Source organism: Lepidothrix coronata, unplaced genomic scaffold, assembly GCF_001604755.1.
Source record: "Lepidothrix coronata isolate B3197 unplaced genomic scaffold, Lepidothrix_coronata-1.0 Scaffold108, whole genome shotgun sequence".
Taxonomy (NCBI): domain Eukaryota; kingdom Metazoa; phylum Chordata; class Aves; order Passeriformes; family Pipridae; genus Lepidothrix; species Lepidothrix coronata.
This window is the reverse complement of record NW_016690288.1, coordinates 3,036,318-3,058,375: the sequence shown is the minus strand read 5'-3', so window position 1 is coordinate 3,058,375 and position 22,058 is coordinate 3,036,318. Positions and strand designations below refer to the sequence as shown.

The following is a 22,058-nucleotide window of genomic DNA, read 5'->3' as shown; positions in this document are numbered from 1 at the left end:
CTCGGCCCCGGCAGATGAACCTCAGGATTAAAGGGTGGGCTCAGTTCAGCGCAAGCTGTGTCTCACCTAAAAAATCCACTGCGCAGGCTTGAAGGGTTAATGACCTTTCCAAATCTTCGCTCGAGAAGACTGGCCATTATTACCTCTTCCTCCTGTTCTGAGGGCCCTGCTTCCTCTTCATCCCTTACTAAGTGAATTGATTTTGTCTTGGATTTCTTCTTCTGTGTAGGGGCAACTGCTACTGGCACAGGTTGTTCCTCTGGTTCAGCTGCAGTTTGAGTGGCCACAGTGCCTGTAGGTCTGCTTTCCTCCTCCTGAGGCTGTGAGGGTGCTGTCTAGTGACAAACAGTGTCTGATAAGTAGTAGCCAGGATCCAGCACACTGCATAACTTTGCATCCTTCTGTAACTGCCCCTAGCATTTCTTCTTTCAAATATCCTGCCACTTTGTCTGGGTCCTGTAGTTGTTCAGAAGTGAGCTTCCATTTTCTCCCACCACTCATGACTATCCAGCCTCGGGGTACATCTTTGAAAGACCCTCTAAAAAATCTCTTTTGTAACTCTAACTGTGATGTGGACAGCACTGAGGAGACCTAGCAGACTTAGCAACAAAAACATGTTGTCCTTATCATCCAGAGGGAAATCAAAATTCTCAAAAGCTGTTATAACAGGCCTGAAGGAGAAGAAGAGGGTAAAAAGCTGAGGAAAATCACTCTTTTGTTCCCCCTACAGGCTGGGTATGATTATTAAGGAATTCCCTGAGGTAGCATCGAAGGCCAGGGCAGGAGAGCAACACTGAAGACACATCCCAAATGACCCTCACTGCCTTTTATGTTATCATGTCATAAGCTGATATCACACAGCAAAAAAGCAGCAATGCTGATCCTTCTACCTGCTCTGAAATGCTGATGTTCATATACGGGAGTTTGTGCAGGGTTAGGTACCACAACCAGGTGAACAGACCCAAGCAACATTGTGACCTAATAACCTCCAGGTCTTAGCTAAGGCCCCTCCTGGTTACTGCAAAAATTAACCCTCTCCTGGCAGGAACCAGGACACCCCATTTTCTAGGCAGGGGTAAGACTTGTGCATGTTTCCAGCTACCTTAGAGAGGGAACATGCCTATGGAGTTATCTCCAAATAATGTCCCAAAGCAAAGAGCAGCAGCTTTTCATCCTTCCCACTGCAGTGCATGGTCATCATTGTGCAGGACGATACCTCTCTTTGGCCCCACTAGCTCTGCTGCCCATGTGTGCCTGTCTTGGGATCCCTCTACTGCCATCATGGAGGCAGCCTGAAAATGTTGGTCCTTGATCTAATGCTGACCTGGTGCCTCAAGCAGGTCAGCCCACATTGTTCCGTGCCTTGGTGGGGTAGGGATGGAGCCAGAGCCTTGGCAGAAATGGTATCCCTGGCATCCCACACGCTCACTGCTTACTTACTACTCTCTTCTCTCCCAGGTGAGGCCTTGGGGATTAAATACCCTGTGCAAGTGCCATACAAGCGGATCAAGAGCAATCCAGGGTCAGTGATTATAGAGGGACTGCCCCCTGGGATCCCCTTCCGGAAGCCCTGCACCTTCGGCTCACAAAACCTGGAGAGGATACTAGCTGTTGCTGATAAAATCAAGTTCACTGTGACGAGGTACATGGCAAGCAGTGTCAGCTGCCCCATGAAGGGGAAGAGGAGGGAGCCCACCTAAATGCACCCTCTGCTTTGTAGCCTCAGTGGGGCAGGTCTGTAAATGCTGTAAGTGCCTCCAGCCCCCCAAGGCAGCAATTAAGTTGACAGCTAGGGTCAACAGAAAGGAGGGGACCATGAAATGGACACTCCTGCTCTTTCCTCCCACTTGCTGCCCAGGGAGATGGTGGGGCAGGCACTATCAGGAGAAAAAGGTTCTCGGTGCGATTGATGTGCAAGCAGAGAACTCTCAGCCCATTTTTTAGGAGGCATGAGGCAGATAATTGCTGGTGCAGGGAAGTCCTTTAGCACTGCCTGTTCGTAGCAGGGTCCTTTTAGTTTCGCATCCAGAGGGGACGGACACAAGTGGGAGGGGAAAAGCACTTTAGCTGTGTATCACACTAAGGTGACACAGGGAAAAAAATGGACTTTTAAGAGTGGCTCCATCACCCTCTTGCTGGACCATGCTGCCTGTCTTCTTACCAACAGGGTACATGCTGCCCCAAGCAGGGATCTCATCCCCACAGAGCTCCTGCTGGTCCCCCATGAGTCATGCCACAGCATGTGAAGGACAGGCTGATTCCCAACCTTCCCTGGGCCGTAGGAGGGTGTTCTGTCCAGGCATGCTGGCTTCCCAGTACCATTTCATTTTAAATCTCCTTTTTTTCTTATTTTTCACAGGCCTTTTCAAGGACTTATCCCCAAACCTGGTAAGAGATGATGCCTTTTTGTCTAAGCAATGTATTTGCCAGGTGTTTAGTGGTGGTCAGGGAATTGTAAACTGTGGATGGCAAGCAATAATTTTATCAGCTGGAGAAAGGTTGTCCCAACTTCACTTTCCTGGGCTTTCCACTTTGGTTTTGTTGTTGTTGTTTGGTGCATTTGTTGCCTGAGACAGCTGGCTTTAGCGTCACCCATCGGTACTGCTGCTGTTTCCTTGAAATGATGGCATTTTTCAAGGGCTAATCTAGGGCAGGGATCTGTTTTCTATTTAAGAAATCACCCACTTTCTTAAGTGTTTTCTTAAAATAAATCTGCATTGCAATGAGCTGGCAAGTTTGGTGGCAAGGGAGGGTCATGGGAAGGGGTGGTTAACCACGAGGGTCCATGTTGGGCTGCAGCAGTGTGGCACTGAAAGCCCACTCCAGCTTGTGGGAATTTCATGTGCAAATACACTGGGGAAGTCGTGGCAGAAGAGAGGACAGGGTGTCTGGGATGCACTCCATACACAGCTGCTCAAATCACCATCCCAGAACCCTGTCCTTCACTGTGTATTCCCGCAGTAGCTTTGTCTCTCATTTCTAGGCTGCCCCAAAAAAAGAGCTGCCATCAGAAATGTGGGTAAAAACCTGTCTCGATTTTAAATGTCTGTAATCACAACTATTGGAAGAGCACAGCTGGGTGCAAAGAACCTTGTGATCTTTATTCATGGCTTTCCATTTCCTTGGCCAGCCTCCATGGCGATGGCACAATTTAGGAAAGACAAATATGGCAGAGAGGAAAACATTTATATACCCTTATTTGGAACAGCAGAAAGACCTCTAACAAAAGGTGAGCTGTCAGAAAAATTCAGGCATGGTCTTTGTGTTCACCTTGTGTGTCCCTGTGTAGGTTCCAGCCAATGATGCCTCAAGACCTCTGCAGACCTTGGCCTTAGACTTGTAGCTAGACCTTAAATGAGTTCTCAGTGAAACACGAGTTTTGCAGAACTCTTGTTTTCCACAGAATTACATGGTTATGTATCTGCTCCTCCAGCCACATCTTGTCTTCCCATTCCTCAGCCATAATCAGTGTAATTGCATTAAGAGACCCTGATCTGACGCAAATCACACCATTAACAAAGGAGAACATCAGAAGGCAAATACTTCAACATGCTACCTGACTGGAAGATGCAGCCCGATAAATAGAGATGGAGAGGAAATTGATTTTCTTTTTGATGCACAACATTTTTTTCTCTCCTTCTCCAGCTGAATGCTCCCCCCATGGACTGGCCCTTCTGCAAACCTAAAGATATATTTTATTATGTGTATTGTGGTACCCTGAGTAGACTCAGCAGGTTGCAGCATCCCTGCCAGGCTCGGTGCTTCAGTCTCTCTCCTCCCACTGAGGTTTTAAATAAGAGGAGTCACAGATGAGGGGTTTTCCTTACTTGACATCTCAATTTGTTATAGATTATTTCCCATACTTGCCAAATCTTCAGAGACAATTCCAGGACTTATAATGATTTTCTAGTAGTCAGATTACTATTGGAATATCTCCTCGAGAAAAGAGTTATTTGTATTTTGCCCCCCTGAAAAATCCCCACTGGCAGCAATTAACCTGTAATTTGCTTTTCCATGCCATTACATGAAAGTTGATGGTGGCAACACAGTAGTACACTCACTGCCTTGGCTTTGATCGCTTTTCATCTGCCTTAAGAAAATGAATGATTTCCAACTAGCCATAGTTCACTAAAAATTTAAATTTAAGAGCATCCTTTTTACCTCAGTCTTGTGTAATGAGGCCCTGCCATGTAAAATGAGCAGCAGTGTGCTTGGCCTTAAAACAAAATCAATAAAAATCACTTTTATTTCATAGAGGAGGGTTAAAATGAAAGCAATAGTTACTCCCAAGCAGGATGGTATTGCAGAGGTCTCTAAAACTGGAAAGCCCAGGAGGTGACTTTATAAAGGTAAGGGAAATTAATGGGTTTTATGGATCACTTTGGCCAAAAATCACATGAAAAGTACACATGTTAAGGAAAAGGGGAAATTTACCATAATTTTTAAAAAAATCACTTTGGAGTGATTTTAGTTGCCTTTAGGTTAAATTATGGGATTTAATTTGCTTTAAAGTTGTGCACCTCCTGCACTGCAAAGAGCATTCCCAATAAGTGCAGGACCATGGATCTCTCTCTTTTGTGGACACCCGTTTTTTCAGTGCAACAGAAACAGAGAAAAGGATTTCAGTATGATCTGAGCACCTCAAGATAATCTGTAGTTTATCTGTTGAGGTGGTATCTCCCCTCTACTGGGAAATGGGGATGGGGGGAGCTGCTGGTGCAGAAGCAGCTGGGGGTGCTGTGCCTTCAGGGATGCTGTTTGCAGAAGGAGGTGGATTTGGGGGGGAATGAGGCTGGTGTTTGGAAAAAAATCCATCCACAGTGCAGGTTTGCAGCTTCTCAAAGATGGGACAATATCCCTGAGACCACTGGTACCGACACTTCACCTCTGTGACTCCCCTGAGGGCTTTAACCCAGAAGCACAATCCTCCTGGCATCCAGACGTTTTTGTTTTGATTTCCAGTGTCTTTTCTCCAGACTAAAAACGTCTGGTCTCTGCTCTGCAAAAAGACCTTCAAAACCCCTTTTTGAAAGCAGAATGATCTTTCACCATTTAACAGGAGTGAGTGAGAAGGGGTAAAGCTCCAGTGCTATAAACACTGTGCTTATCCTTTCTCTTTTTCTTTCCTGAGGCACAGAGATACAAAACTGGCTTAATATGAGCCTTTGAAAAAAAATATCAAGCATAAGTAATCTAGCACACACATAAAAAAAATCTTTCTGTATGTTAATTTTTATGTCCTTTGATTGAAAATGTACACCAGCTACATCTGTCCTATTCCCCAAGCTCCCTACCACCCTGATAGATTATTTCCCATACTCCAATTAATAAAGTAGGGCAGGCAGTGTTCTTTAATTAAAAAAACCACACATCCAGGCATCCTTTTTAGATATTTTTTTTTTAATCACAAGAGCACAATCCTCCTCAAGACTTTGATGAGATGTGCCTTGCATTAGAAACTCCTAGCAAGAAAAAAAAGAAAACAGGAAAGCAGTGATGGGGCTGAGCGCATCTTGCTCCATCACCAGGTTGCTTTTTGAGGTCCATGTGCTTCTCCCTTTACCCCTCTGCCCTGTTTATCCCTCGTGGGAGCAGCCAGGCCCGGGGTGAATTATTTTTCACTGTTTCTAGTCTGAAGGTGAAAATTCAAGCAGATAGTGTGAGTAGGTCTGGAGCTTCAAAGCCTGTCTGTGATTCCAATCACCTTTTTCTTTCCCTAATTTTGGTCTGCTTTTCCCATTTGCCTGTGTGTTTGGCATCCTCTCACTTTCAAGAAGGCAGCACCATCGCCCAGCTCATCCCAACACTCATGTTCACTTTGCTCTTACCTCCCTCCTGCTTCCCACCACCCTTATATCCTACTGGGTCTTTCAGAGACCCCCCCACTCCATTTTTCAGGGTGCTTATCACAGGGTGAGATGAGTACTGCTCCATCCTGGCTGTGGTCCAGCACTTTGGGATGCGGTCCATACCTCACAGCATTGTGGCCCTGAGCCTGGTGGAATGCTTCCCATGGTTAAGGCTCAGCACGTGTGGGTTAGCAGGACAAGAAAATTTTAATTATCTTTCTTAACCAGCATGATTTCATAACAGTGTCTCGAAATCTTCCCCTCAAATGCTGCAAAAACCTTTGAGTTGCTGCCAACCAAAGGAAATGCAGTACTGCCCTTCCTAAACTGGTTCTGATCCATATTGGAAAGATGCTGCCATATGTTTCTATACCTCACTGCTTGCAGTCTTCTTGCACTCCTGTCTCCATTCCTCCTTGACAGAAGTCATGCCAGGACCTTGTTCCCTCTTGGCTTGGACTCTAACTTGGCTTTCCCAGCGTCAGCATAATCCATCTGCATCTCTTTCCCTGTGATAAGCATTTAGTGCTATGGGTGCTGCCCTCAGGGTGCCCACTCAAGCAGGCTGTCACCAGCGATTTGGGAGACCAGGCTGCAGAGAGCACCACTTATTTTCAGTGATCCTGCTGTGTGACAGCGAGTGGCAGTGCTGCAACCACTTATGGCAGGATTTGTCCTGCTGCAGCCCAGGGGTGCAGGGCCCAGCTCAGTGTCCCAGCTTATGATGGTCTGAGGTCTGTGCCCAAAGCTCAGTGCATGCAATTGCCCTGGGCAGAACCCCATGTTTTTCTCTTCCTTTGGTGCCACTAAACCGAAGGGTTGTCATCCCCCACACAGGGCAGCAGCAGAACACTGTGCTGCAGTGGTTGCTTTCCTGAGCCTCCTTGAAATGTGGAATATGTATTTTATTTCAGATTGCTTATGCCTCTGTTAAGAAAATTTGGACACATACTCCTGCTCTCTCCCCAGTCCCCTCCAGTTTGCCAGTGCCAGTGCACTGCAGCTTGGCAGTAAGAGCCGCCCCACTGAGCCCCTTCCTTGCCCTGATGCTGCAGCCTCAGCTTCCCCACTGGCTGTCCCTGTGGCTGTGACTTCAATGGGATGAGCCGCTTCGTTCCTCCTTTTGCCCATCATGCAAATCCTGGCCCTAGCCCTGTCCCTGCAGCTATTCACCAGGAAATTAATTTCTTTTTGATATCACTCGTCACTTTAGAGTCAGTGGCAAGCACCAGCCTCTCCTTAGGGGCTCCTCTTTCTCCTGTTTTCCCCCATTGCTGCAGAAGTGACACAAATTCCCTGTTTGCTTTTCATCTGCTTTAACCTCAGATTTTTTTCTCCTCTGGTGCTGGAACAGCCGTGCAGCACAGCTGCTGCTGCTCTGGCACATGCCATAAATGCTGCCATTCAACCGTGCATCCCTGGGCATGTGTGGACCTTGAGCTGCCCAGGAGTGCAGCATATCTCAAGGGATGCTCACAGGCTCAGACACATTCCAAACAAAGCAGGTGCTGCTGCAAGGCAGAGAGCCCAGCTCACCACTAAATAGCTCACCCAGCAGTTATTTAGCTACCAAAAGTGTCTCTGTGCCAAGGGGCCTCAGGACCAGAGGAATTTTAAGCTGCTAGGGACAGAGTCGTCCTGGGTTTTGCTTTAGTTTGTGACCAGGAAACCAAGCTGCAGCACTCATGGCTCTCTTTTTCTTTCTCTTTCTTTTCTTTTTTTTGTCTTCCGGTAACTTGCACTGTAGCCCCTAGACGGATAACATCCTTGGAAAAAGCGTACGCTGCCTTGAATGGTACGTAGCTCAGTTGATGCATCGTAGATGGTAGCAGACAAGAAATGCACTTGCGTTTTAATATGGGAATGAAAATGTCCAAACCCCCCAAATTTCAGGTATTTTTTTTCCTCTCTGCTCTGTTTCCCTGTGATACTCCAAACTGATTGATACAGTGTTTTATTGTTGTTATTATTCTCTCTGCATTTCTAAGCGCTGTTGCTGTAGTCCCTGGGCATCAGAGCCAGTTCTGCTCCAGCCAAACCACTCTGCCATGTTCTCCTCAGCTCATCCATGTGTCCCAGCAATTAGTTTGTTAAAAATCCACTTACCATTCAACAGAGAGCTTGCATGGATTTGGGTTGGAGGGTTTTTGCTTTCCTTTAATTCACTCTGGGCCAAGGTTGGTGTGTAGCCATGAAGGCTTGGGGGATTTAAGATGTAGACTAATGTACAGGAGTAAGGAAGAGCTCTCCTGCCTGTACTTGTGGCAGGGCAAGGCAGATCCAGCGGTAGTGCAAGCAACCAGCTGGAATTCTGGCTGTGTGTCTAGGTGTCAAGTTTATAGCTCCATTTTAAAAACATACATGTGTTGAGGTTATTCTAACTGCATTTAAACCTGAGTTACTGCGGAATAGCCTCAGTAAAGACAGCAGGTTTATTCTGGATTTGCACAGGGGTATAACTGAATTGCAGCCATGGAAGCTTGAGGTGGAAAGAATTCTCTTAGGAGTAAGGGCCAGATCCTGGCTGTTGTAAGCATCCTGCCATGGCTGGGTGTTTCTTTGATGTGTCTGGGAATGGCTGCAGAAGGGATCTAAGCCACATTTTCAGTGGGATGTGTTGGGCAGTGGCAGTTTTCCTCATGAAACAGGCTTCATGACACGTGTTTTGGTAACAGAAGGTTTTTACCCCATGCACAGTGGCCCAGTGGAGGAGGGGCATTGCCTGGAGCAGCACTCAAAGGATGCCGTTGGTGGCATGGGAAGGAGAAAGGCTCCACTGGGTACCGTGCTTGGCCATGCTGCAGCTTCACTGCCAAGATCAAGGCTCTGCACGTGCCATCATGAACACAGAACCATTGTTTATCCTTGGGATACCTTGGATTTGGTTTTGTGTGGGTTTTTTGAGTCACTAGAAGAATAGGCAGTGATTTGGATCCTGTTGTCCAACAGCAGACACCTAAAGCCCAGTTTAATAATTACTAACTGTAACTTGGTGTTTTTCAAAGAAACATCAAGTTCTGACAAAGAAAAAAAGCAAATGGTGCTTTAAAAATGTGACCATATGGATGTAAGTGCCTATGGAGGCCAGGGCTCCTGGCTTCAGGCAAGTAGGACTGGGGAAAAAAGGTTAATCAACTGGCTACTTTTTGTAAAAAAAAAAAAAGGATAACACAGAGCTGAAGCCAGCAGCATGGATAAACCTGCTTGATGGGAAAGACTCTGCACATTTCAGGAGTAGCAGTGGCTTCCTTGAGTTGATTAATTCCCAAATCCGAATGGGTAAAGTCAAAGGGACATGGAGATCTCTCTTGCCTTGGGACAGAGGGGCAGGTCCCCAGGAAGCAACGCCACTGGGCAGAGCCTCCTCTTTGGCTTCTCTGTTATGCATGCTCAGTTCCAGGTTTTTCATATTTGTTTGTGTCCTTAGATGGGAATTCATGAGTACTGCCCACTGCGAGGTGGAAAAAACCCCTTGGGATCTTGTTTTTGGCACTCACATCGCTTGGGGCATGAGCGGAAAGGAAAGAGCTGCTTCATTTTTCAGTCCCAGAGAACTACATGAGTGAGAACACCGAATTTTGGTGTTTCTTTGTCTGCTACCATCTACACATCCACACGGGTGTGTATATACAGCCCAGAAACTGAGCATCGATGACAAGGAAGTCACAGAGGGAGCCTATAGGGTTGGCCCCTGCTCGCCTGCCACAGCCTCTGAAGCAGCGCTGGAAGGCATCACCTTGAAATCAGAGCTCCTTGGCAACCTTTAAGTTTCATCTATTCTATTTATTTTTTGTTCCATGCCATTCAAGCTGCTTTGTTGCCCTTTCTGGATTTGAAGCACAACTTGGCCCTGGGGTTTCTTTGCAGAAATGTCTTTTTGTTTTTTCCTAGTTTTATCAAGGCAAAACAATTGTTTTCCAGGTGGAGAAGAGGCTTTTTTGAGGCTGTACTGTGCAGTAGCAGAGTGCAGAGGTTTAAGGGTGCCAGCTTCTCTCCAGCACCTGCAGCAGCAGAGTGGCCGAGGTGTGGGATGGGGTTGTTTCTGCCAGGGGTGCTGAGTGCTGGGCTCAGTCCCATGCTGAGGGACTCGCGATGGGTTTTCACCTTGCGTTTAAAACAAAACTGCCAGCCATTTGTTTGCTTAAAATCAAAACAAAATTCATGTGCTCAAAATAATCAAAAATCATAATCATGTGATTGCTTAAAATGAAACTAAATAGCTTCAGACTGGAGGCAGAGGATGCTTGGATCCCTCATGCCAGGGTTTACAGGGCTCACCTTGATGCTATAAAAACCCACTGTGAGACCCCACCTGGAGCACTGCATCCAGCTCTGTGGCCCTCAACACAAGAAAGACCTGAATCTGTTGAAACGAGTCCAGAGGAGGCCACAAAGATACCCCAAGGGCTGGAGCACTTCTGCCATGGAAACAGGCTGGCAGAGCTGGAGGTGTTCACGTGGAGAAGAGAGGGCTCTGGGGAGACCTTAGAGCCCTTTCCAGTACCTAAGGGCTACTCTCTCCAAGAGACCTGGAGACAAACTTTGAACAAGTGAGAGGACAAGGGGGAATATCTTCACACTGGCAGAGGGCAGGGTTAAATGGAATATTGGGAAGAAATTCCCCCCTGTGAGGGTGGATGAGGCACTGGCACAGGTTGCCCAAAGAAGATGTGGCTGCCCCATCCCTGGAAGTGTTCAAGGCCAGGTTGGACAGGGCTTGGAGCAAACTGGTCTAGTGGAAGATGTCCCTGCCTGTGGCAGGGCGTTGGAACTGCATGGTCTTTAAGGTCCTTTTCAACCCAAACCTTTCAGGGATTCCATGATGTCTACCCAGTGGCTTGCCAGCCAGGGTGACAGTGCCTGCCTTGGGTGCAGTGAGGGTTCTCTTTGGGAGAAGAGAATGTGGGAAGGAGACCCCACTGAGCTGATCCTGCACAGCACATCACAACTGGCTCGGGACTGGAGGGGTGACCCCAGCAAGAGGCAGATAAAGTTCATTCACTTGGTACTTTATACCTGTAGGGGTAAAAAAGCATCGAAGGGGACCTGTAGTGACCCCACTTGTTTGTCCTGGAGCCTCCTGAGGATGCTAAATAGCTGAGGGTAAAAATCTACTGAATTAGACACATCGTTTGAAATGAGAGAATGGAGGAGAAACTGTTTAGCATGATGAGGATAATTGAAAAAGCTAGTAAAGCCAAGCTGATTATATGACATATTATAAAACAATACCGTACTTAAGAGCCTAGCCATAAAAGTGTTCTCTCGTTCCTTGATGTCACTCGTGGGAGCATTCACGGCACTGAGGGCTTGAGCATCCATTGCTTTGCATTTTTTCTAGTAATTTTCTAGTCATACACCCCTCAATGTAGATGTAAAATGCTCTCAGCCATGGCAGTGCATGGCAAATGGAGATCTGTCAACATTTTAGAGCTGCTTTGCACAGCTCTGAAAGGCATCACAGGGTGCAAGGATAGAGCAGCACCTCTGAGGTGTCCCCAGGCCATGCTGAGGCAGATGGACAGGGACACCGCCCTGCATTTTGGCAGTGGGATTAGTTTTCCAGGGGCTCAGAAGGAAACAAGGTGTGTTCATGCCTGTCCTTGCTTTTGCAGATGAGGATGATGCCAACAGGCTCGGAGAGAAGGTGATTCTCCGAGAGCAAGTGAAAGAGCTTTTCAATGAAAAATACGGTGAGTCTCCGCCTGCATGCATCACAGAGGGAGCCTGGTTTTGCTGACAGCAGCTGTAGTTAAAATTAATTCCACCAAAGGCCTCTATTTATAGCCTGAGCACACCGCAGCTGCCGCAGCGCAGATTCCATCCTGCTGCTCCACATTACAGCCTTTCCCCAGGAACATCCGTGTGTCTTGCTTCTGGCAGGTGGGACTGTGACCTGCTTGTTGACAGCTCATCCTTGGCAAGGGGAAGGAGGATGGCAAAATGCAGTACAGAAGCAGGATTTGTTCAGTCTGCTGTCAGTCTTTGATGCATTTTTAACATGTCCTGACCTGGCACGAGCCAGATACTGAGTGTGCTGCCCTGTGCCAGCCCCTGCCTGCCAGGCTGAGAGCAAGGCTGGAACCCCATCCTGACATGCAGCATGTGTGGGGAACAGTTTGCTGAAGCTGCAGTGGAAAAGGAGGTCAGAGTATTGACAATTCGAAAATGCCATCTGCAGGCTCCTTGTGCTACCCAGCAAACCTCTCCTTCCACCCATCCTTGGGAAAAGGAGCAGCAGGAATAGCTGGGGGTGGGGGGACTGTAGGAGCCAGCGCAGGGTGCGTGACCCTGCATCTTGACCCTGCAGATTGGGCTGCCTCTGCTCTTGGCTGGCCCTTGCCATCATAGGGGCACAGCTTGTGTAAGTGCAGTTATTTTTCAGCCTCTGAGTCCCCAGGGCTTCACAGCCAGGCCACAGCAGTTCAGTGGCACCCCACAGCTTCAGTGTGGTGTCTAGCCTTCCTCCCCAAAATAACTGCCTGAGGGTGAAGGAAAATAGCCAAACTCATAGCAAAGCAGTAGGGAATGTCATTGCTGTCCTTTCTCATCTCCTCTTGTCAAGGCTGCTCACCCTTCCCAATCCTGTTTATTTTGGGGTGCTGCTTGCAGCAAGGGCTGTGTGCTGCTTTGAGGGTGGATTTGTGTCACTGGAGGTGCCAGCTTATGGGCACAGCGCCCCAGGAGGCTGGTGCCAATGCTCTGAGCATCTCTATCCATTCAACCCTTGGGAGGCCTGAGCCCACAGCAGATCCCTGCTTTCTCATGGTCCTGGCACTGTTTATGGAACAGAAGATGCCAGGTAGGCTCCAGGGACAAACTTTCTGTGAGGAAAGCCAAAAATGTGGCTGAGGCGCCACTCACACCCTCATGTTTTGGCTGCAGAGACACAAGGTGGGAACAGGCTCTTACAGTCAGAAAGAACCAGCACAGGAGGGAGAGATGTTCACTGCTCCCCACCAAGTAGGAACTGAAGGGGTATCCGGAGAGGTGAGCAGCAGGTTTAATCGCACAGAAGGAAGTGCTTTTAATGCAACAAGGAATTAAATTGTGGTATTTCACTGCCATAGGATGTTGTGGAGGCCAAAGAGAGAAACTGATTCAAAAACATGGGCAAGAGTGATGTGATTGTGATGTGATGTGATGATGAGGCATGGCAGTGATATCCACCCCAGTGATCACCTAGAGGGAAGTGGAAATGGGCAAATCTCTCCCATTTGCTCCCTGTCCTGGGCTGTCTCTCATGCTGCTGCTGCTGGTCCAGCTGCTGGTGTAAGTGCAGCAATGGGCGTGCTCTGAACTCACCTGAGGCTCCTGCAGAATTCTAAATGGAGGCTAATAGAGCAGACAGTAAATTGGGCAAGTAGATGTGAAACAGCTGGGTGGGGCGTGGCTGCAGCAAAGGTCAGGCATTATGGCAGCCATGGCATCCCAAAGTCCCCTGGGGCTCTTGGTCCTTCAGTTGGTTGGGTCTGGAGCCCCTTGGGGTAAAGCTGGTATGCTGTCCTCTGCTCTGCCATTACAGGAGAGGCTCTGGGCTTGAACCGGCCTGTCATGGTGCCCTATAAACTCATCAGGGACAGTCCTGATGCCGTGGAGGTTACTGGGTTGCCAGACGATATCCCGTTCAGAAATCCCAATACCTATGACATTCATCGGCTGGAGAAGATCTTGAAGGCACGGGAGAGCATTCGGATGGTGATTATAAACCAGCTCCAGTAAGTCCCCCCAGCTTTGTGTTGTCTTTGCTTCTTCAGCCACGAGTGGGGTAACTCACCACAGGGCCACCAGAGCCACCATGTACATTGTCCTGTGCTGCAGGGAGGTGCTCACCTGTGGGTAGGCACAGCAAAATGTTAGCAGGGCTGATTTTTCCCCTCTTTCTTGTGCAATTTGTGATGATCATGCTGGGAAGGGACATGACATGGGGGCAGGAAACTCAGAGACCCAGCTGAGTTCTTTCAGGTTGCTTCCCTCTGGGGCACACTGGGGATGCTCTGAGTCCCCTCTCCGTGCAAAGGGGTGTTGGAGGAGGCAGCTCAGGGTTGGGGTCTGGGCTGTGTCCCAGCATGGGCAGGCACACAGGGTGAAACAACAGCATCTGCCTGACTCACCTATTGTCTCTTCCACAGGCCATTTGCTGAAATCTGCCCCGAGGTCAAACAAACAGGTAAGGGAAGGGCTAGGACATAACTGGCTTTCCCAGCTCTTCAGGAGAGAAAATACACAGGCAAAATGGATGGGTGTTGTGAGGTGGTGTTCAAACCTCCCACATCCCTAGGGCCGGCTGGGGAGAAGATCCTACCTCAGTAGGCTAAGCATCTGTTCATTAGCAAACCATCCTCTTAAATGATTCCACTTCTGTGAGCTGCAGGAAGACTGGGCTGTTCGTCTCAAACTTCCAGCATATTCTGGAGGATGTGATTATCTCTCTCCCATTAGCAATTTACTCACCATGAGCAATTTATTCACTGGTTAAATTTGATCCATTGTTTAGCACTTGAACTTCTAAGGAAACAAGGTTTCTGTGATCACTGGGAATGTGTTTCTCTCTCTGTCCCATCCTCCCCAATAAATCTCAGCCAGTTTTAATCAAATGTGTCAGAATTAGCAACCCTAGAGAAAATTATGATCCTATTAGTGTTATGAAAATAGGTGGCTTTGTAGAGAAGGGAGATCTGGCAAGCAAGAGCATGCCTTCAATGTGAGGAAAGCTGGCAGCTCTGTGCCAGATCATGGAGGCTGAGCAGATTGCTGTGGGGAGATGTTCTGTGGGAGGCGAGGTCAGAGCAGCAGGAAGAGACTCCACATTTAGGGGCCACTTGCAGGGCTTGGACACCTCACGCCTTTCCTCTCTCCTTGCAGAGAAAGACATCAGTGTTCCCAAACGGAAGCGGAAGAGGATCTCTGAAGGAAACTTGGTATCTTCCTCTTCCTCGTCTTCCTCTTCCTCCTCTTCCAATATGGAGTCTACATCATCAACAAATCAGATCTCACTTGTGGTAAAGCCTTCCAAATATTAGGGGGGTTACTGCCTACCTATCTTTCTGCTTCTGGATGCTGCTCTTTGTTCTCGAACCGTCACCACCTCCCTCTGCCTGACAAACACTATTATGTGTGATGTAAAATGGCACAAGCAGGTTTGGCAAAGAAGGGGACACACCTGTGGGGCTACCTTTTCCTGCTGGGTTTCTCTGAGGGAGGTCAGCAGACCAAAGCGTCTGCCACCGCCTGGGGCTCTCCCACATCCCTGCTGGGTCCCATGGGGGTGCTCAGCTTTAGTGGGAGCCACACGTGAGCTGCACACAGACTCGGGCAAATTCTCCCACCCCACTGGGTTAAGACACAGATGCTGGTGGCATCGTCTCGGGCCTGTAGCGCCTCTTGGCAGGACCCAGTGGTTCCCCATGATCTGAGCTGTGCCGGGTGTACCTCCAGCTCGGTCCTGGGAGTGATGCAGAGCTTCAGCATGCCACAAACCCACAAAAATAGGAAACAAATCAGGGAGATGCATACTGCTGCACTCCCTCAGGGCTTGGCTTTGGTTGTGGATGATACAAAATAAAACTCCCCCCCAAAAGAGCAAGAGAAATACAAATTTAGAAGTTTTTTTGTCAAGTTTGCCAATGGTGTTTTGATTTGGGGTTGGTTCTTCTCCTCTCCTTGGAAAGTGGGAGCAACAGCTGGTGTCGAAACATGTCAGAGGTTTGATGTATGCATGGTTTTGTGTTGTGTCCTAACAGAGACTTTTGCCTTCTTTTTCTCTCCCTTTTTCTCTCTTTCAGCAATGGCCCATGAACATGTACATGTTAGACTATGGTGGTCTAAACGTCCAGATCCCAGGACCTATTAACTATTAGACCTCAATACCGAATAAGAACCTCAAATGAGAGAATAAATAAATAAATAAATACATGTAATTTATGTAAAAAGTGTATATTCCAATATGTATCAATGCCTTTTAGTTTTTCCAATGATTTTTACACTATATTCCTGCCATCAAGGCCTTTTTAAATAAAAATAAAAAGTGTTGCCTTGCTCTTAAAAGTACTTATTTTATTACATGTAGTATTGACAAATAGCATTTATAGGTAAGAGTAAGGGCAGAAGGGCACCCCTGGACAGACCTTGTCAGGCTTTGGCTGCTCAGTAAATCCGTAGTGTCACCAGTGCTTGAAGTCAAGAGGTCTGAAATGTTTTAATGCTTCATTTAATTTAAATCAAAGTTGTAAAAATCCATGTACAGAGCTGCCAAAGGAGTGGTACCGAACTGCAGTGGTGACAGAGGAGAGGGAACCAGCCCTTCTGAACATCAGGCACCTGCACTCATGAGTCCTGTCGGCTCTGGAGCTGAAGTGCATTTGCATTAAGAAGGAAGGAGGTTTCAGGCCTCCCAAGAGGTGAGATCCTCCCAAGCCTTCCCTTCCAGCCTCCTGCCATCCCAGGTCTTGGAAAGGCACAGAAGCATTGGGTTGCATGAGTTTAACCAGAGTCTAAACCAGGAAAAGATTTTCATCCATTGAAGTCCTCCACTATTTATGATTTTATGATTATCATTCTATGGCTCTATGGCTTTCTGGGAGGCTTTTATGCCTTATGGGGGAGGAATTTCCTTCAATAGAATCACAGAATTGTTTCATTTGGAAAAGACCTTTAAGATCGAGTCCAACCATTAACCCAGCTCTGCCATGTTCGCCACTAAACCACATCCCTATGAACCACATCCACATGGATTTGAATGGGATTTGAGTGGGATGATGGTGACTCTCGCACTTCCAGGGATGGTGACTCTTGCACTTCCCTGGACAGCCTGTTCCAATGCCTGACCTCCCTTTTGGTGAAGACTTTTCCATAACATGCAATCTAAACCTCCCCTGGTGCAACTTGAGGCCATTTCCTTTTGTTACCTGGGAGAAGAGACCGACCCCCACCTGGCTAGTTAGTTGTCCTTCTAAGTAGTTGTATAGAGCAAGAAGGTCCCCCCTGCGCTTCCTTCTCTCCAGGCTGATCCTGCTGAGGCTGCACAGGTTCCAGATTGCTTGGCCACTGCAAGTGGCAATGCTGAGGGCATCTGGGGAAACCCCTGGGTTCCTCCACACACCCTGGGCCACTTTACCCCATATAAGAAACAAGGCAATAAATTGAGGGATATTATTTGAAATTTCTGCCTTGTATATTCCACCTCTGGAGTTTGGCAGCAGAAGCAAATGGCCCTGACTAACCATTGCACATTTTTAATTTGTGCTTTATGCCTGCTGAGAGCCATGCACAGGTGAGACATGGTGGGAACTAATCCTGGCATAAGAAACCAACAAGAAGAAACATCCTGGCTTGGGTGTAGTTAAATGCAGCTCAGCATGAGCCACCAGAGGATTGTAACTTTGGAGTCATCCCAAGCAGCAATACATGGCATCACTGGGGGGGTGACCATTGCTGGGTGTCCCTCCAGGATGCAGGATGGGTCAGAGCCTTGTCACAGAGCAAACCTGCCATGAGAGCAGCAGCTGTGGTCTGCCAGCGGGTGGACTGTGGTGGACACAGGATCAAAGTCACTCATTACAGTTTTTCTGAGTGCAATGCCATGCTTTATTTGTTTTACATGTTTTTGGTCTGCTTGAGTCCATGTCTCTTAAGGCCAAAGAAGAGTTTCGGACGGTTGGTAGAAGTGTTATTTGATGGTGAGTAGAAGTGTTTCAATGTTACTGAGAACGCAGCTGCGATGGGCAGGGCATGTCTCAGGGATGAAGGACCACCGCCTCCCTAAGATCCTACTCTATGGTGAACTTGCCACTGGCTGCCGCATGAGAGGAGCCCCGAAGAAAAGATACAAGGACTCCCTGAAACAACATCTCAGCCTTGGCCATATTGATCACCACAACTAGTCTACTCTGGCCTCAAATCGGGAGGCCTGGAGACACACCATCTATAACGCAGCTGTCTCCTTCGAGAACACACGTAGGATCACTCTTGAGGAAAAAAGGCAGCGCAGAAAGAACCGTAAATTGCAGAATACACCACCTAAGGAGTCTTTCTGCTGTGCCTTTTGCAATCGGATATGTCTGTCACGTATTGGCCTCATAAGCCACCAGCGTGCCTGCAACAAATGTGGATAGAGCCTTCCCAAATCTTCGTTCGCGAAGCCTAGCCATGAGAAGTGTTTCAAGACAGCTGCAGTTTTATTTCCTGGCTCTGGACTTGCATTTGCTCTAGAGTTAGATGTAAATGATCACATGAGATAAACAAAATCCAAAACAAATGTAGGATAGTGCACAAAGGTGGCAAAGCCTGTATCAGTGACCCCAGTTATAAATACAGTTTTACATCTGAGCAGTTGGCATCAAAATCTGAGTCTTGTTTCTGCCTGATGCTCAAACCTGCAGCATATTCAATTAGGAAACAAAGAAACATGATTCAGAGGTAAAAATACATTTTTCTCTTCCCAAATGTCTGAAAGGGGCTTATTCACAGGTCAGATCCCACTGAGTCGGTGTCACCTAAGAGAGCACACTCATTATATTTTGATTTTTTTTTTCTGTGAAGAACATAAAGGTCTGATGCCAGAGCACCGAAGGCAGTTGTGCAGATCAGTAATGATGGGGATGTTGGAGGCTGCCCATCCCAGCGTCCCTCAAGCAGAGGCTCTGGTGGGGTGGAGCTGAAGCACTGTGCTCATACAGGCCCTAATGATGCTGCCAAAAGGCAGGGGTGAATGCAGGCTATGGAGTTAAATTAGAGAATGGGAGCTGTGCTGGGAACTAATGATTTGATTCAGAGAGCTGAATGTAACCATAAAGGCTGTAAATTGTTGAGGGGGGTGGAAACTGACCAAGGAGACTCTTCTCCTGCTGGCATCCTCAGCATCCTCAGCTTGGAGTCTGGTGAGCAAGATGGGGCAGAGGAAGGCTGGCTGTGCCGCTCCGGCACGGGCTAAGCCAAAGCTCTGGGCTCAGATTTTCTTCCCTAAGTTTCCTGATCCATGATATGGAGCTCTGCATATCCCCAAGCCCCACTTTCTAATAGGCAGCTTGTGCCCTGCCCTGTATGCTAAGCCAGGGAACCCTGCATCCGCCTGGCACCTCCAGGTTCCCCTGACTGGGTTTTGAGGCTGCTGGGTTCTTATAACAGATATATTTTGCGGACTGAATAGCAGTGATTCCTGCTGTAATTTTGAGTAGTTTAAGGGCCACAATATCCACTTCCATTTTCCATGGCTGAAGTGGGAAACTCTTGCCCTGATGCCTGTGTTTGGTTGTGACCTAGGAGCGCTGACCCTTCCCACTTTGGAAAAATGATAGATCATTTACTTTATTACTGGCTTCCCTCAGCTGTAATTCTTACAGCTTCCCTAATCTTGATCCTGCAGTGGCAGAGTGGCACTTGTTTTTTGTGTATATTGCGATTATCTGCTGAATGGGAGCCACTCCATTACAATTAGATGAGTGAAGATGCAGATCTTAACACTTCCGCTGTGTTTCTCATTTATTACTTTTCAAAGCCTTTGGTGTTTTTTGGGGGTTTTGTGTTGCTTATGTGTTTACAAATCCAATAACAATCTTCATTAAGAGTTGCAAAACATGAAGCCATTTTGATCCAAGACAGATGGCAGCTAAATGAAGTTTAATTAAAGAATGAGAGCTTTGATTCAAATCATTTTTTAAAGATATAGTGCACCGAGATGGTAGAGAACAGTATAAACAGCATCTGTGCTTTTATTCAGAAGCCTGAAGGCATTTGAGAGGAATCCCTTTGCGAAGCCTGGAGCAATTCTGGGTTGTGGGATGCAGCTCAGCAGACAGCACGGCTGGTGGGTGCCTTCAGAAACCACCTTCTCCTGACACTACAGCAAGGTTGGGAAACTAATAATGCACCGAAGTGCAAGATCTTGCTTCCTTCTTTGTGTGTTTTTTTTGTTTGTTTGATTGGGTTTTGGTTTTCTGTTGGGTTTTTTTATTATTATTTTTTAATTTTTATTTATATTTATATTTTTGAGGAGTTCAGCTAATGCCAAAATAAGACTTGGTCTGAGCTACAACCAAGTTTCGAACTGTTTCCCAGCAGTCATCACAATCCACTCCTCTCCGCAGTATCCAGCCCCTTCCAGCTACTCACAAAGCAGCATGACTTCATAGACATTACCTGTAGTCATTTGTAGCCTACACAGCTTAGAGCAAGTTCCTTATCCAAGGCTAAAGCTAATGGAATAGAGGCTCAGGTGTTGTGCGAGGCTCCGTCTCGGTGGTGCCACAGCTTGACTGCCTTGGGAGCTCCTGGGCAGCTCCAGCCAGGGCTCAGTGCTGCCCTCCAGGTCAACCCCCATCTGCCTGCCTGGCCATGGCAGGCTTTAAAGTCCATTGTATGCCAGTGCCAGACGATGCAAGGAAAGCCTGGTGGATGTTTTTCCATACCATTTCTGCGGTCCCAGTGAGAAGCACTGGTTTCTGTGCAGGGTCTTTCATCAGCACAGTGCACACCGGAGCCTTTCCAAGGAGTGGCAGCTGCTTGACGCCACAGTGACTTTCATTTATTTCATGTGTCTGCAAGTTGTGTGACCTTCAGACAATGGCTTTGCTTCCCCACATAACTTTTTGCATATATATATATATTTGCAAAACTTGGGTGTATATATATATATATATTTATCTCCCATATAACTAGTATATAACTTGTGCTTTGCCATTTCTCAAATTATGTTCTCCTGTTAATGGCTCAAACACCACTCAGTTTAGACTGTTAATTCTATTGATTAGGATTACCTAATCCAGAGAAAGGAACTCTACTGATATGCCTGTGCTGCTGGACAGGGAGAGCTGGTGGGTAGCAGTGACACTGGAGGCTCTGGGGTCAATTGAGGGATGGAATTGCAGTGCTGTAATTCATGGAGAAGCTGCCAGTGGAGTATCTAAGTCTTTTGTAAAATGAATGTATTGCAGAGCTGTCTCACACTCAGATTTGCAGGTCTATGGGGTATAAAGGCAGGTTGATGTAGCTGAACTGAACTGGAGCATTCTCATGCAAAGACTTTTCATGAGTGGGGTTTTTTGGGGGGTGATGTTTAAGTGGAATGAAGCTCCATGAGGCATCATGAAATTTATTTATTAGTATTTTTCCCAATAAGATTATGAAATGGGCATTCCTAGAAGGGATAGGCCATCCCCGGCAAGACCATTTGTCTTACTAAAATGGTTTCACAGTCCTCATGATAGAGGCTGGGATCTCATCACTGCCACCAGATTTGGAGACACAGGGCTGTGGCAAATCCGTTGCCGCCAGCGGCTCAGGGAGGAGGCAGCTCTGCTGCTTTGCCCTGTCCTGCTAATGGCAAATGGTAGCAAAGAAGATGAATGGACACCTGCCTTAGCTGCTGCATGGTCACTGGAGGGTAATGAGGCTCCTCATTAACCTGCACACTAATACCACTCTGAGAAGGGCATGGGCAGGAGCTTTTTAAGACAAAAAGGAGGAGAGAAAGGGTGCTGGGAATGGTTCATTGAGGGTCAGGGAGTCATCTGTGCAACTGGCTGCAATCCAGCATCACCCACCAGTGAGGGGCTGCTGCACTTAGGGCATGGCCCATCCTGGGAAAGCCCCTAGAAGTAACTGCAGTTGCGTAGCCTGTGATCACAATCTCTCCTCCTGTACTGCTGCAAAGTTTTCTCCAAAACACTTTCCACATTTCTCTGACTAAATAAACACAACTCATTTCCAAGCAGGTGAAGTGAACTAAGAAAACAACCCCCACATGTAGCACCATCACTGCTCTGCTCTGTGGTGGCACAGGATTTCTTCTGTGTTCTAATGGTGCAACATTACCTTGCCAGTTTGGAAAACTCCAGCTTTAGGACACTGGCTGGTGTCAGCCTATGGAGAGCTGACTGCATGCTCAAGGTCTTATAAAGGATTATAAAATCTGCTGGAAAGAGGTGCATCCAACTTGTCTATGGGTAGTGAGCTTCCTTTCAGTTGCTCTTCTAACATGAATGGCTCATTTTAAGTTGCTGGTTATGTTGCTGATGTCTGCATCAGTAAATCTGTCTTCTGTTTCAACCAGTACAAAAAAAAACCCCTTCTTTTTCATGGCAAAATGTCAACAGACCTGAGTGCAAAATAATTGAAGATAACGTTGCAATATGCTGATTACATTTAGAAGTGCTGTTGCCTTAAGAGACCTCAGAGAAAAAAAGACTCCAGGCCAATTTAGTGTATAAGATA

General features: G+C 47.3%; 1 protein-coding gene across 10 annotated transcripts in view; it reads left to right on the top strand.

Moving 5' to 3' along the window:
* The window catches only part of GTF2IRD1 (GTF2I repeat domain containing 1), a 72,206-nt gene extending 56,310 nt beyond the window's left edge, over positions 1-15,896 (top strand). For 6 of the 10 annotated variants that reach the window (XM_017824095.1, XM_017824090.1, XM_017824091.1 and 3 more), the window contains 9 exons: positions 1,459-1,642; positions 2,360-2,388; positions 3,131-3,229; positions 7,597-7,644; positions 11,465-11,542; positions 13,375-13,567; positions 13,982-14,019; positions 14,715-14,851; positions 15,635-15,896. In XM_017824095.1, the coding sequence (XP_017679584.1) occupies positions 1,459-1,642; positions 2,360-2,388; positions 3,131-3,229; positions 7,597-7,644; positions 11,465-11,542; positions 13,375-13,567; positions 13,982-14,019; positions 14,715-14,851; positions 15,635-15,709 (881 nt within the window). In that variant the 3' untranslated portion in view covers positions 15,710-15,896. The remainder of the gene's footprint in view (positions 1-1,458; positions 1,643-2,359; positions 2,389-3,130; positions 3,230-7,596; positions 7,645-11,464; positions 11,543-13,374; positions 13,568-13,981; positions 14,020-14,714; positions 14,852-15,634) is intronic. The other 4 variants (XM_017824089.1, XM_017824092.1, XM_017824094.1 and 1 more) reach the window with 4 other exon arrangements.
* The last annotated feature ends 6,162 nt before the right edge of the window (positions 15,897-22,058 follow it).